The sequence below is a fragment of the Watersipora subatra genome, chromosome 8 (genome assembly GCF_963576615.1).
Source record: "Watersipora subatra chromosome 8, tzWatSuba1.1, whole genome shotgun sequence".
NCBI classification, from domain to species: Eukaryota; Metazoa; Bryozoa; class Gymnolaemata; order Cheilostomatida; family Watersiporidae; genus Watersipora; species Watersipora subatra.
In genome coordinates, this window is record NC_088715.1 from 52,001,411 (window position 1) to 52,017,783 (window position 16,373).

Genomic DNA, 16,373 nt, shown 5'->3' on the forward strand with positions numbered 1-16,373 from the left:
AATATAAATACATGTACATACGTGTACAGTATATACATATACTTTATAATAGAAACTTGCACAAGTACAAAATACATTAAGTTAAAATGTATAAAAAACTTAAATACTTATTTATATATATTTATGTCATTTTGTCTTCGATATATTTTATATCTTTGTTTATAAACAAGTGAATTGTTAGTAAATTGGAATAATTTTGTAGAAAATTTGAAAAAGTGAATCATTGACATGGCTGCTTGGCAGACAGCAGCTCAGGCAGCAAGGCAATCTTTAGCCATCCTGCTGAAGTCACGTTTGCCTCGGAACAGCTTTACTAAGGAAATTTTTTGTAAGCGGGCATTTCAAGGAGGAGTGGTTTTGAAGGCCCAACCTCCAAATACCATGCTCAAAGCCAATTCTTTTCCTAAACCAAAGTAAGTACATTGTGTCTGAGCTAAAGTAAGTACATTGCTCCAAAACCAAAGTAAGTATACTGTGTCTGAGCTAAAGTAAGTACATTGCTCTAAAGCCAAAGTGAGTACATTGTGCCTGAGCTAAATTAAGTATATTATATGGGAGCCAAAGTAAGTACACTGTATATTACCACCACATGTATTGTCTTTAGTTTAACAATATTTTGGATTACTTCATGATTGTATAAATTACATCATTTATATAGAATGGTTTAACAAATTATTGAACAATGTCACAGTTTTAGCCACTTTCTTAACAGCAATAAAACACTTGAGTCATAAGTAACGAAAATATTTATATATTTATAATAAATTTATATGTTTATACATTTATCTACTATATAAACAGCAATCGTTGTCTGTCTGCGTGTGTGGGTGTGTTTGATTGAGTGTCTTATAGAGTACCGTACTTTTCGGACTATTAGCCGCTACTAGGTATCTAGGACACATTAACGGGAATCTCCGGTTAGTACACGCCTCTATACACAACCTATCCATCGTTTGCCGTTTTCCCACAAAAATGGCGTAATAATTACCAACTCTATGGCCTTCTTTTAACTTCATGACACGCGATGCTTTTGTCCTCGATGTATTAGGGCTGATTCGGCGTATTAGGGCTGATTCATTTTCGGCAAAACGATATCGACAACAGACTCTTTCGATATTAGAATTAAGCGATTAAATTTTATTAACTCTATGAAACACGATGCCGTTTTTGTAAACCTCTATTTCTGGCTTTTCATAAGGTTCAATTGCTAAATTGCTATCATGGTCACCCCTTTTCACGCGGACAATTGTATTATCTCGAGTAGGAATAGCATCTAGATTCTCTCACCTTCAATCAGACAAAGACACTAATATATTTTATTTTTACATAACATATCGTCGTATTCAGAGTTTTGATGGATAGCTGTTGGTGGAACAGTAACTTTTTTATACACACACTTCTATGCAAGAATTGTTATTATTAATTCAACATATTCACAAATTTTCTTTTGTTTTCTCAGTTCGTATTAATTGTATCATTACCGAATCATCTCATAATTGTAATCGTAGCAAAACAGACTCAATTTAGCTATTACTTGCTAACTATTTCACTGTTACATCTAAACCCTTTTATAGTAATTTTATTTTTAAAATTTATTTGACCTGTACGAAACATTTTTCTCATGATATGAAGTTTAAAAGTTGTTTGACAAAGTAAGTTTGAAAACCTTTACAGTTGTTTCATTTTCTCTCTTAATCTATTTCAACTACACAAAACATTTCTTTCATGATATGTAGTTTGAAAGTTGAAATGCCAAATGTTGTTATATGTTAAATACAAATCAATTTTCTGTGCGAAGACTTTTTTTACTACCCGGGCAACGCTGGGCAGCACAGCTAGGCTTGGGGCCGTGGCGTCACTCGGGGAGACCTTTTTCGCCCCGAGTACAGCGAGAGTCTCTAGGCGCGGCTTTCCGGATGAATGAGTTGGCGAGTGCGAGGCGATTGATTGCAAAGCGATTGAGTGCTAGGCGATTGATTGCGAGGCGTTGGTTGCGAGACGATTGGTTGCGAGTGCAAGGTGATTGATTGCAAGGCGAGTGCGAGGTGATTGATTGCGAGGGGAGTGCAAGGCGATTGATTGCGAGGCGATTGATTGCGAGGAGAGTGCAAGGTGATTGATTGCGAGACGAGTGCGGGCCGATTGATTGCAAGGCGATTGATTGCAAGTGCGAAGCGATTGATTGCGAGGTGAGTGCAAAAGCGCGATTATCAACTGCTTGGCGGGTAAAGGCTGGTCAGCCGAGGCGGGGGCTCAGCGGCGGAAGTGTGCGATCGTCAACTGCAAATATAGACGGAGTATGAACAGATACATCAATCTAGACACATGAATCTAGAATATTTATTAGATTTTACTCGCATCTAGCTGTAAAACACATTGCAAATTTCCATTGTTCTCCCCAACATTGACATGTATATGTGCATGCATACTCTGAGCAGGAACACAATTTTAGTAGACTGCATATTTAGAGTTGTTTTATAGTATGAAAGACAACTCTCAATAAACCTTATGCTATGCGTGAATCTGTTCCTGTAGGTAAAGCAGCTAGTGTATTTATATATTTACATAAACACATAAAAATAGGTGTAATTTTCCACAACAAAAAACTTCACCATACTTTTATTTAGCGCGTAAATCTAATTTCAGATCGTTGTAGTCATTTTTTATGATAGTTCTAAAAAGCTTTAAATTTCTTCCAAATCAATCATAGAAAACTCTTTTGATAAATGAAATGTTGGAAACCTTTCTGATAATACGTTATAACTTTCAGTCAAATTGTCTAGAACTATAAATATCAAGAGCCTATAGACCCCTAATGCGAGTAAAAAAAGTACATTTTGTTAAAATAAATAACTTTAAAGCTATGGCAAGCCATGCAAATTTCGCCACATTCTAGGTAAAAAATTACGAGATTTAAATCATATAAAGTTTGCACTCATGGCTATCGAAGCATCGCCTGCAACCAATATAATCTCATAATAATGGGCGGTGTCATGCAGTTGGTCAAACCGAGATATATAAATTTCATTGTTTGTGTGTCTTTCAGTTTGTTCAGCTATTATAGTTTGTTCAGCTATAGCTATTAAACTATTGGAACGAAAAGTCCGTACTGCAGAAGATTTGATCTCGGAACCTCCCATTCACCAGGCAAATATTTTACCAATTATGCTACACGAGATGGAGGGTTTCATTGGGTGATGATGTATGTCACTATCCGAGTAAAAATACGCATACCGCTCTCAATTATGGGGCAATGTTGTTTTTTGCTAGCTATCACGGCTCTTACCAGTAAGTTCCATAGCTTTCTCAAATTAGCTTTTGGCAATGTGCCAGGCTAATGGTAAGTGGAAACTACATCAACTGTCACTGTTTATGAGCTGATTTTTAATACTCTTGCAATGCCGGACATTCCATTAGTTCATCAATAAAGGAAGCATGGCTGTCATCGGGCAAAAGCCTTTGCATCAAAGACACGCTAGTATTTTTGCGGCTCAACTCCAAAAGATCGATTTTTAAAATCATTCCTGCTTCTATAATGCTCTGCCTACCCTGATCCCATGCTAACATAATTATCACTTGATGTTAACACAACATTCCGTCATGTTAACATAGCATTCCATAATGTTAACATAACATCTCATAATGGTAACATAACACCCCAGGATATTAACATAACATCCCATGAAGTTACCATAATTATTACTTGCACTATTGTGTTAACCGAACACTTACCTTTGACTACCCCATCTGGCATATAAATGATGATTTTAGTGTCAAAAATTACCAAATTTTGTTTCTATTATTTCCATTATACAAATATTTTTGAGTAGCTTTAGTTCCAGTGTTTTTAGTAGCAGTGATCAAGTCCATATTATAAATTCATCATATTGTAGGTGAGAACTTTTTGTATTGTTCACATCTATAAACTAACTTGGAAAAAATTAGCTCTTTAATTTTTATGGTTTGGTCAAAATTTTATGCTACCTTGAAAACATTGCGGTAAAACTTGTGAATGCGAAAATTGAGACAAAAACACATTTTTGATACTTCTAAATGTTTCACACAATTTATTAAAAAGACAGTCTTGACACCAGTAAAACATTAGAGTCATAAGTTACAAAAATATTTTTATATTTGTGAATTTATATATTTATGTATTTACATATTTATACATTTATGTGTTTATGCGTTTATACACTGCTGTATTTATTAGTTAAATGCCCATGGTTGCACAAGTAATAAAAAAGCTTTTTTGGACAAAAAACTGTACTTGCCACAATTTAAAAGCTTGTGCTCATAATTATGCCTATGTCTGTTATGCTATGTCATGATCTCTCATACAATCATGATCTTCAAACGTGCTTGTAGTATCCGTTAGTATTATCGTATTTGCTGCATAAGTATGTGCGCAATTATCCCATAGCATGGCAAGAAAAACATAGCGTAGTGGTTAGTTTTCCTGCCTGCAGAACTGATGGTTTTGAATTCAGCTCCAGTGTGCAGCGGATTTTTCTTTCCTATAATCTTATTGCCATAACTGGACATACAGCAAACAAACCAACAAACACTTACATTCATTTATATAGATGCATTTATGCTTTTATGCATTTGTTAACTTATTTATTTATATATTTATGTATTTATATATTTACACATTTATGTATCTATATATTTGCATATTTGTGTATTTATATGTGTTTGCATTTCAAATATGTATAATATGTATATAATATAATATGTATAATATGTATGGTCTGAGATTATAGGGAAAGGGAGTTTGTGCCATAAATAAAAAAGATTATTATGAAATTACCAGGCGGTCTCATTATTATGATATATTTATGTGTTCATGTTTTCACATAATTATATATATATTTATTTACCTATTTATATATTCGTGTAGTTATATATTTATTGAAGTTAAGTATAAAACTACTTGTGTTCTACAGGTGGCCTAATCCTAGCAACTTCTCTTTTGCAAAAGTAAAGACACCGTTGCTGCGAATAATTGTCGGGACAGCATTTGGATGTGTTTTTATTGTACCTGCAGCAGTTGCATGGCTGGTTTATCTGGCCATGGTTTCAGGCAAAAATGGAGAAATAGAAGATGTTAGAAGAAGCTGGTTTATAGAAGATAAGGTTGGAAATAAAATTGTAAATCAGTTTTCCTGTGTCTCTTGTAACAATTGCTCTTTTAACATTGTTTTATAAGAACCGGTTCTTTTTTTACAGATGAACTCGCGCAGAAATTTTAGCAAACCTTATCAAAAAGTTTTTGTCTTTTTCTCCCATCTGTGATTATTTTTGATGTTTGAGGTGATTTGATTGCCAGCAAGTTTCAAGGTTAAAATCGATAAAACCGGATAACGACTAAAACAATTAGAAGACAAAAAACGTAACAAAATGACATCACCAATCGTTATCGCCGTGATAGTAGGTATCAGCTTTTGCATTCAAGTTAAAGCATCACACGTCTCTATTCTGATGGTCTTCAGTCTCGGGTTTTAATTGCGATCAATTTTTATTAATTTTAATCTTGAAACATCCTGATAATCATACTAATTTGCATAAAAAAACTGTTGCAAATGATGAAAAATACTGATACGTTTTGATAAAATTTACCAAAAGTTTTGTGCTGTTCTTTAAATATATGTTACTCTCCATTTTTATTAGCAGGTTGTTTATCTCTTAAATTTTGATTTTTTTATGTTTTTTTGTTTGCTCATCGGCATATCCCACTTTATTTGCAGTTCATATTTTGAGACATTTTGTTCTTAGATCCACTCACATGTTCAGACTGTAGGTTGACAAAGCATAAATTTTATATGGAAACATTTTAATTTGTTATACAACTTAAAACTTACAACAAATTTGATAAATATTGCATTAAGAAAGATGTGGTATAAAACGTATAAAAACTAATTAATGATATAATGTATTACAATATAATATTTTGTGGCTGATAATCTCTAAAAAAAATTTTTGTTTTTAGTATAAAAATAAAAATAGCTTTTAGTACTCTAGCTAGAAGGTAGAGGTAGTGCTAGAGGAACATGGCGTGATTTACTTTAACATAAACAAAAAGCAGTCATGTTCCAACTAAGTTTTTTGCAATGTTCTGTTATGCTCAATAAAGTTCGAGTTAACGAAGTCAGTCGCTTATTGAAAAATAGAGACCTATTTAGCTTGAAACTCAAGTAATAGGTTGGTAACATTGTACATAATCAGTAATTCAAGGTGGATTACATGCACTCTAAGACAGGGAGAAATTCACATCTGCATACACAAGTGTTATGAACCAGTAAATGAACAGTTTCAACAGCATTAGATAATTGTCAGAATTTCAGCTAGCACAACACACTATTAAGGTTTCACTTTTGAAAAGTCTTTTGTTCATAAATTAATAGTTCCATCCAAGAGGTTATCTACCATAGTTAGTTTTAGGCAGCAAGAATAGCATTCTAAAGTTGTGCCTAAATTCTTTCAACTTCATCATTTCATAGCAAGTTTATTTATTGAAATTGTTATAAAACTGCCCATTATTGTGAGAACTGTCAACCTTTTATATATCATGCTAAAGTTTTCAAATTAAGCATCAAGAACAAGTTAAGTTGGTTACAAATGCTTAATTTGTGATTGATCAAGTTTTGAAAACAATGTTTGGATGCAACTATTAATAACGAGCTGGCACTAGCGTTTTACTCTAGATAGGTTTGTATTTAACAATACAGAACTGAGTGTGATTGTTTTTTAATAATTTCAATTCAATTCAAAAACTTTGTAGCAATATCACAATAAAAATTTAGATTCAACCAATCACATGCAATCAGCATAATCATACAATATGATTCGTCAAATCTATTTCTTTCAATATACTGTTGATGTGTTTTTAGATATGTTTTCAAAATAAGTGTCTGAGTGAAGATTCAGTTCAATGGAAACGGGTTGATGGAATTCTGAAAAAGCTTATTTTAGCCAATCAGCATGACCATGATGGGCTCGTCAACTTTGATTGGACAGTGACTATAATTTGTTCAGAGAGTGAAGAAGCAGCCTATGCTTTTCCTGTAAGCTGTTTGACCATGGTAGCGTTGAGCTTCTACAGAAGTGTATATTTTATACCTTTTAGAGATTAGATAATGTTTAATTGTACCAAATAACACTTAGAAAAAAAACACATGCGTCTGATACGTTTAGTTCAGGTTTAAAATTGCTAGCGAGATTCCATCCATCTTGCGCTTTGTCAGAAATACTCTAGTAATGCATTAATATATTGTAACAATTTTGTCACATAGTATTAATAGTTTCAAATTTATACTAACAACTGTATCAGTTAGTACAAATAGTGTCAAATACTAACAGCTGTATCTATATTAGTACAAATAGTATCAAATACTAACAGCTATATCAATTAGTGCAAATAGTGTCAAATACTAACAACTGTGTCAAATAGTACTAATAGTGTCAAATACTAACAGCTATATCAAATAGTACTAATAGTATCAAATACTAACAACTGTATCAATTAGTACAAATAGTATCAAATACTAACCACTGTATCTATTAGTACAATTAGTGTCAAATACTAACAGCTGTATCAATTAGTACAAATAGTGTCAAGTACTAACAAATGTGTCAAATAGTACTAATAGTGTCAAATACTAACAGCTATATTAATTAGTACAAATAGTATCAAACACTAACAACTGTATCAATTAGTACAAATAGTGTCATATTGTAATAACTGTGTCATGTAATAATATATAAAAATAAGTTAAAACAAACACAATTCATATACTGTTAATCACGCTTACTGTAAGACCCTATTTGAACGCTATGGCATAGTGGTGTTCTATTAGAGGTGGCAGTCTAATAGAGGTTTTACAGTAACTACGAATGTACATGTAAGTTATTTACATGTTGTCTAACAATAAAACCTAAATAGGGTATTGACTAATTGATAATCTGCTAGTAAATATGGTAACTACTAACTAAAGTATGTAATGTTTTACAGAATGGCCATTTTTATATCACAACTAAGTTTCTCTCAGCTCTCGATACTGATAGCAAGCTAGCAAACACCGTCGCTCATGAAATGGCACATGTCTACCATGGTCACGCAGTGAGTATCTTGAATTTTACATATTATTATCATAAAACATGTGTTCACTTTGGCAATACGACAATCTAAACTATTTCCACAATAAAGACTTTTGACCAACAAAAAATATAAGTTAAAATTTTATTGTTTTCTTCAGCGAGATAAGTTGTATTATTCTGACAAGCTGGGTAAAGCGTTGGCATTCTTTGCCCTACTTCCGCTATCTAAAAAGGAGGAGCGCCTGATGGCTATTGTACCTATTGCAAAGTTCTTGGCTACTGAGGTGAAAAATATACAATAGCTATGTTATATCAACTTATTCTTTTTGAAGCAATTAACAAACTTGGCACTCGAAAAGCTGTATTGTTGGAATCAGCAACTAACATCTTCGTTTGTGTAAAGTTATGACTGCCTCAATAGAGCAAAGATTTAGTAACAGTTATGTGAAAGCTAGGAAAAAGCATACCTTAGATAGCACATCATATTTGAGCTATAAATTGTGATATTTGCTGAATAATGACAGCAAAAGATCATTTTGTTTCTATTAACAATTAAAAAGAATGTATACAATTTTCAATGAAGCTTAAAATGCTAATGCGGTTTCTATGACAACATGTCATGGAAATAAAAATAAGTTTATTGCCATGTCAAATTTTGTTTCGATCATTTTGAAAAATGATCGAAACATGAAAAATCGCATCGCATCATGAAAAATAAGTATTTTGCTAAATTATTGAACTTTAGACATTTTATCAGATAATCCAATCTAAGTATTTAATCTATGTAAACAAAGTGCAGCAATTTTTCAAAAAGCGTTTCACTCCTTCAAGACCAAGTTAACTTTAGAAAAGTCATAGAATGAATATATGCTGCATGCATACTGTCTATAAAATATGAAGCTAAATCTTAGTGATGCCTGTTTCAGTCTTTACAGCGAACACCTTACACTCGGTGTCAAGAGTTTGAGGCTGATGAGACCGCGGCTTTCATGGTGTCAAAAGTGAGTTATTTGTTCTGTTTGGTTCACATTGGCGGAGTAACAGTTCACAAAAGAAATATTGAGTCAACTTGCAATCAAGGCATCAGAAAGGGCATAGTGCAAATCTTTATTTAGTTTCCAACTCAAATAGTTGGAAAAAGGTGTTTCCGCAGAGTTTCAACTTTTATACCAAAGGTTTTTGATGCGTAAGATTTAAAACTTTATGTCCAAGGTTTTAGGTAGACAAGATTCAAATTTTTATAACAAAGATTTCGGGTACACAAGGTTTAAACCTTTATATCTGTAGTTTTGGATATGCATCTCTTCTTTGTAAATGCTCAACTAACTTGCACCTTTATAATATTAGAAATTCCACTGTCATACAGCCCACGACCAAAGTGATATTGGAAAAAAGAAAGGGTACTGATGGTTGAGAAATGCAATATTAGCAGTCAAATGGCACTGCAGTGCAATAGGATAACTGCAATGGTAACTGTAATGTACTGGGTGTGGGTGTTATTATATACAACAAACAGCAATAATGAAAGGAAAAGATTATATGTTTATATCTCTCCCCTGCAATAAGAGAAATGCGATATTAACCAATATTAGAAGTAAAATGCACTGATATTATTAGAACAACCAATTGATATTATCAATATAGTAATAATATAAGACCAATGCACTATTTTGTTTACATTTCAAAACGTCATAGCTAACAATATTAAGAAGTGTTTTTTATATAGAATTTTAGAAAATCTATTTAAAAAAGTGTTTGGTCATGACAAACAGCAATAATGAAAGGAAAATATTATATGTTAATGTCTCTCTCCCTGCAATAGGAGAAATGCAATATTAGAAATAAAATGCACTGATATTATTAGAATAACCTATATTATTAACATAGTAATACAGTAATAGTAGAAAATCAATGCACAATTTTGTTTACATTTAAAAATGTCATAGCTAACAATATCAAGAAGTATCAAAAAGAATATCCAAACTTAGTAATAGTAATACAGAAATAATAAAAAACCAATGCACAATTTTGTTTACATTTCAAAACGTCATTGCTAACAATACCAATAAGTACCAAGAAAAATATCCAAACTTATAATTAAATATCGTAATCTCATAAGAATCGTTAAAAAAAATCATTGTCATGTCCTTTACTTACACTGCGTTAGACATCAGTTAGAATACCAAAGTACTCAAATGTGTCTAAAATGTCATTTACTTTGAAATAGGCAAAAATGAAACGATTTCTGTACTCCTACGTTAATTACAGAAACCTTTGGCAATTTGACAATGCTATTGACTGGTGAAATGTGCACTTTTTTTTTGGTGAAATGCGCACGACTTAATCGTTCTATTCTCTGTCACTCGACGTTTTAATTTCCAGTTTTAACTTTGATAAAAGTGAGGCTTAGCAAGTTTTAATAACGATTTTTGTCTAAATAAATCTGTCTATTAGTGTATAATCCGATCAGATGGGTAAATTTTAAGATAATGTCGACGGTTTATAAAGACTTGGTAACATATTTAAATAGGTTTGAATATGTTTTGTATCATTATTACACTTTAACGACTCTACAAAAGGATAGTTAAATTTGTTGATGAAATTTTGAGACAAGGGTTCGTTTCATTGTTGATGAACAATATTCTGAAGTTGTGTGCACATGTGCATTTATCATAAATCTCCCAACCAATCGCTTTGCTTGTGTTTGGTCGTGGGAATAGTGGGAGCATTTTTAAAAGTGAGGACATAATGTGTTTAACTGCGTTAGCTTTACGAATGTTGCTAGACATCTTTTCGTGCCAAGTTAGCTCTTATCAATCTCATGAGACATCTGCCTCTAAACAGAATTTTGGGTCACCAGTAAGTCTGACCAATAAACAGTTTAATCATTGATTTTTTAAATTTAAAACATTTAACTTAGAGGTAATTTCATTGTAGCTCAAAGACTCGTTATATTTGCTGTAATACATTTAACTTACTCGTACAAAAATGACTTGGATGTTAACTCTGTTTTACATACCTTGAACGATATAAAAACCTTTAAGCTCAAATATCATTTTATTGAGTTTAAGTTGCTCAAGATTATAAATAAATATATACATACAGTCCATATGTACTCTCACTCTTGTATTTACAGTCTAATGATTTTTTATGCCATGGCTCCCCAGAGTTGTTTACACTAGTTTTCCTTTCAATATCTTTATATTTAGCGAGGTTTGTGTTGTGTTGAATATAATATGCGAGTATTGAGACTGTCATTGTCTGAGATTTTTTTCGCTATCAATTAGATATTCTACAGGTAATGTGTAAGAGGCTGGTTTTGGGAAACCAGATGAAGTTCTAAAGTCAAATATTTTAGCAACACATCAGAAGGCACTGAGTATTTACATGTGAAGTTTAGAGGAAGATTGCCAAAAAAGTATAAAAACGCTCATCGTCCACGCAGGTTAACAGACAGACACACACCCACCACATACACACAATGACACACATACACACAACGACACACATACACACAATGACACACATACACACAACGACACACATACACACAACGACACACATACACACAATGACACGCATACACACAACGACACACATACACACAACAACACACATACACACACGACACACACACACACAATGATACACATACACACAATGACACACATACACACAATGACACACATACACACAATGACACGCATACACACAACGACACACATACACACAACGACACACATACACACAACGACACACATACGCACAACGACACACATACACACAGCGACACACATACACACAACAACACGCATACGCACAACAACACACATACACACAACGACACACATACACACAATGACACACATACACACAACGACACACATACAAACAACGACACACATACACACAATGACACACATACACACAACGACACACATACACACAACGACACACATACACACAATGACATGCATACACACAACGACACACATACACACAACAACATTTCTTATTATTAGTTATTTTCTTTTGAAGTAAATCGCAGATGTAGCCGTGTCCTAGTGGTTTAGAGCCCTTGTGCAGTGAACAACAGTTTGGCGTTTTGATTTGCGAAAGATAGTGACAAGAAGTGCATTCCCTTCCAAATTCTCAGTCTGTTAAATTAATTGTACAGATTAATCCTCTGTGGTCACCCTAAAAAAAATCTTACAAAAAGAGCTTGAAATATTTTAGACGTAAGCTAAAATTTGATTCAGCTTTACGGAGCATCCTATATACATTGCTTTTAAATAGAAGATACGCATTCTAGTGAGGCGGGAGATTCGAAATACTTGTCTGTAAATTATTTCACCTTGTTGCTATGGCAGGTTGCCTGGTTGCTATGACAGGTTGCTTGGTTGCTATGGCAGGTTGCTTTGTTGCTATGGCAGGTTGCTTGGTTGCTATGGCAGGTTGCTTGGTTGCTATGGCAGGCTGCTTGGTTGCTATGGCAGGTTTAATCTACAATTTGACATCATCCACAAGATGAAAATGGCAAACTTTGTTACTCACAGATTTCAACCGAATGTTTCATGCATTTGAAAGATGGAAGCGGCACTTGCGAAAGATGTGCAAGAAAGTGCCATGCGAGCTATTCCATTTTAAACATTTTCCACATTTCAGTCATTCTTATTTTGACTTGAACAGTTCCAAATGCCCTACTTTGATCTCTAGCATAGAAATCCTTATCTCTTTTAACAAAGGACCTGCGTTAATCCAAATCATGCAAATGTCCTTTGAAACAATTATCGTTTTGTAACTCAACGGGTAGACAACTCCAAATCCTCATTATCCATGTCATAGAAACATATTGTATGACAGTTGTTGCTTGTTGACAAGTTCAAATATTAATTAAATTTTTAAATTTACACTCACTTATTTTTATGGTCCAATCCCTTTATGATATCACATCTATACACTTTAGGCTTCGTATGACCCAAGAGAAGGAGCAGCAACTCTCATAATGAGAGATGCTAAGGAGAAATACGGAGATGGAATAATTTTCAGTCAATACTATGAAGTGCATCCTTATGTTCATGAAAGAGCTCCTAAAATCATTGACTCATTGGTAAGTTTACAGAACAGCTCATTCTAATTGTCTTGCAAGCACGGTTCAACTGATGAATGTCAACAAAAGTGTGACCTTAATCAAAAGGTTTTTGCGAATATAGTAGTAAAAAGGCTTTGCAACATTGCAAAATTTCTCCAATGATATAGCTGTTCTTTTAACAAAGGCTGATTGGTTGCTTTGCATAGTGATAAAAGAGCCAGTGTTTTAATCTTAATTGTAAGTCACAATTTCTGTTTTTGAGTTTAGTAATAGTGTCATTCTTTTAGGTAGCAAATTCAGTCACTGGTTTTATATTATAGGCTAGTGATATGAGAAGGTTTGATACAAAGTCTTGTATCATTTTTGACACATATCATCAGTGATATATGTCATCTCTGATATATATTATTTGTGGTACATATTACCTGTGGTATATATAACCTGTGGTATATATCATTTGCGGTACATATTACTTGTGGTATATATCACTTGCGTTGCATGTCATTTGTAATATATAACATCATTAGTATACATGTATATCATTTGTGGTATGTATCATTTGTGGTATGTGTATCCTCCCTGGTATGTGTCATTTCGGGTATACAGTATATCATCAATAAATAAGCTGGGATGCTAGTAACCTCTCAGCGTAACAGAGATTTTGCTGCGCTAAAAACTATAATAAGAATCATTGGTGTTTAATCATTTAAATATAATAATTATATTGCAAAACTATGTCACTGCTAGAGGGATAGAAACTGTTGGCAATAAGGTGGTAAGCTGAAGTAACTCTGTATCAAACTAGCTGTACTAGTTTATTTACCTTCATCAGTACCGGTTTAAAATCTTTTAGAAAACCTTCACAACTTCTTTTGTACCTGAAACTTTTGCTGATTTGAATTACATTGTAGACTAAAATAAGTTGGGTTTGTTTTCTCTTGCTCATCATTTTACCAACGATGTAATCAAATGACCCAAACATGCAATTTCCAATCATACCTACCAAATACTATTTGGTCGCAAATGGCTCAACAACTGTACAGTGATGATGGTATTTATAGAACTGCTTATAATATGCAGAGTATTTGTTATTCATAGCCTGTTATGTATCTGTTAGATGAATCATGGCCATATGCACATTATTATAAAGCTAAGAATGTTTTTAACGTAACGCTGTTTCCCCTTTTTACTGCTAATTTGCTGGCACGCATAATATAGTGAGCCCTCGCCATACAACATTTATTCGTTTCAGTTTTGGCATCGCAAGGCGAAAATGTCAACTATAGGGAAATAAAAACCCATAGTAATGATCTAATGCAAACAGGTTTTGGTAAAATTCATTAAAATCTTATATACGTACTGTATATATTAAAAATTAGTATTAAAACGCTATGTTAACTTTGGTAGCTATAATTACCTACAGTAATTTTAATGTAATTAGTGGTTATGATCTGCAATAAAATGTAATGTTAATATGTACTATGTGCAGTACATACCATAGGAAGTTCTTACCTTTGAGGAAAAAATATAACATAAATGTTGAATTTAATTCTAGTGAGTTTAGCTTACTAAACACATACCTGAAAAACATTTTTATTTGAAATGAAGCTATCAACAATAAATTGATATATCTGCATATATACTTAAAGTTAAGTTTTAGAATGTATTTTACTCAACTTGAGCTTCTTCGTCGGCTAAAATTTGATGTCATTAAATGTCAACTGATATTTGCATTATTAGCATATTTTTGGTGCAATTTATCTGCAAATTATAGCAAAAACCACAATATAAACTAAGCTTACATTTGTAGATAAAATTGGCTAAGTTCTACATGTTTTGTGAACATACATAGACATGTAGCAATCTGAAAATAAATTGGTGACCTTTAGACTTTTAGCAGCAATTTAATATCTCGTTGGTCAGCTTTTACTGTTAAATCCAAAATATGATAAAATGGTTGCCCAATTAATAAATCATGTTTCTTGAAAATACTTTAGGTGCCAGACAGAGTGTCGTCAAATCCAGAATAGGATAAAATGGTTGCCCAATTAATAAATCATGTTTCTTGAAAATACTTTAGGTGCCAGACAGAATGTCTGCAAAACTTGCTTCTCTAGTATGTGCAATATGTATGGTCTGATGCAGTATGTATTTTGAAAACAGCATTGCCAGCTACTTTAACAATCTTCCACCTAATTTTCGTTTTCTTAGCAAAGAAAGGCATTTTAAACTCTTTGGCATCTGTTTATCGTTGCAGGCTAAAAAAGGCGAGGTATACCCACCGGAAGATGGTATTAATCCTATTGATGTAGCGTGCAAGCACTTCGAGAAAATGGAAAACAGTCAAAATATTTGCCTGTGACCAAGCAGTCTTATAACCAATCCTCTCATTTGATTACTTTAGTGTCTCTGTGACTTGATAACATTTCTCCTGCTTGACCATTTTTATCTGTCATAGTTTACCTTCTGCAGTTTCATCATACTTGTCCTGCCTCATTGTTAGCAATTGGTTCACTTCATACAACTCTAGGAAATACACACCAGTTTACTCTATGCAACTCTTGTGACATGATGACAACAGCAACGTATCTATAATATTAAGCAATCTTTAGCCCACATTCCTTATTCATTCATGTAGGTAACTCTATGAATTTATCAATCAATAAAGTGAAACTTTTACGTGTCATAAGTAAATATTTGTGGGTTATTACTTAAACAATAACCAACTAAAGCTTTGTAGACTATAGCTAAACAAAGCTTTTTAGAGTAAAGCTAAACATAGTGTTTTATGCTTCAGCTAATACATCTCTTCAACTTCAGCCAGATATGACTGAGTTACAACTGAATACAGCTTTGCAGAATGGAGCAAAATCTAATTGTTAGTCTACAGCCAAATATATAGCTTTTTAGGCTAAAATCAAATATAGCCTTTTAGGCTGCATTCAAGTGTAGCAGTTTAAAGTGCAGTCTGTTGTAGCTTATTAGCCCTTAGATTATTGTTGTTTATTATGTATTAAACAATTCCAGCTTTTAATATTAAAAAAAGAAAAGGTTACTTGTCATTCAAAGTTCCAAAGGTTACAAGAATTAATTCTTTCATCAAAATTAACTTGGACAAAATTTTAGTAGATTTTATCACAAAATATTGGTGTGTTCCTATTATTGGCAATTGGTGTTGATG

At 33.0% G+C, this 16,373-nt stretch overlaps 1 protein-coding gene across 1 annotated transcript; it reads left to right on the forward strand.

The window, feature by feature from the left end:
- The first annotated feature begins 228 nt into the window (after window positions 1–228).
- On the forward strand, window positions 229–15,554 carry LOC137402707 (metalloendopeptidase OMA1, mitochondrial-like). The gene is made up of 8 exons (XM_068089213.1): window positions 229–413; window positions 4,950–5,139; window positions 6,894–7,067; window positions 8,015–8,122; window positions 8,259–8,384; window positions 9,027–9,101; window positions 13,067–13,210; window positions 15,450–15,554. The coding sequence occupies exons 1-8, from the start codon at window positions 229–231 to the stop codon at window positions 15,552–15,554; spliced, it is 1,107 nt and encodes a 368-aa protein (XP_067945314.1).
- Window positions 15,555–16,373: the final 819 nt, after the last annotated feature.

What these genes read in the sequence shown, in the direction of transcription:
- LOC137402707 (XM_068089213.1), top strand. Translation starts at nt 229, where the DNA reads ATGGCTGCTTGGCAGACAGCAGCTCAGGCAGCAAGGCAATCTTTAGCC. An exon ending in GCTGGTTTATAGAAGATAAG is followed by an intron (nt 5,140 to 6,893) that starts GTTGGAAATAAA and finishes ATGTGTTTTTAG; the next exon opens with ATATGTTTTCAAAATAAGTG. An exon ending in CAAAGTTCTTGGCTACTGAG is followed by an intron (nt 8,385 to 9,026) that starts GTGAAAAATATA and finishes TGCCTGTTTCAG; the next exon opens with TCTTTACAGCGAACACCTTA.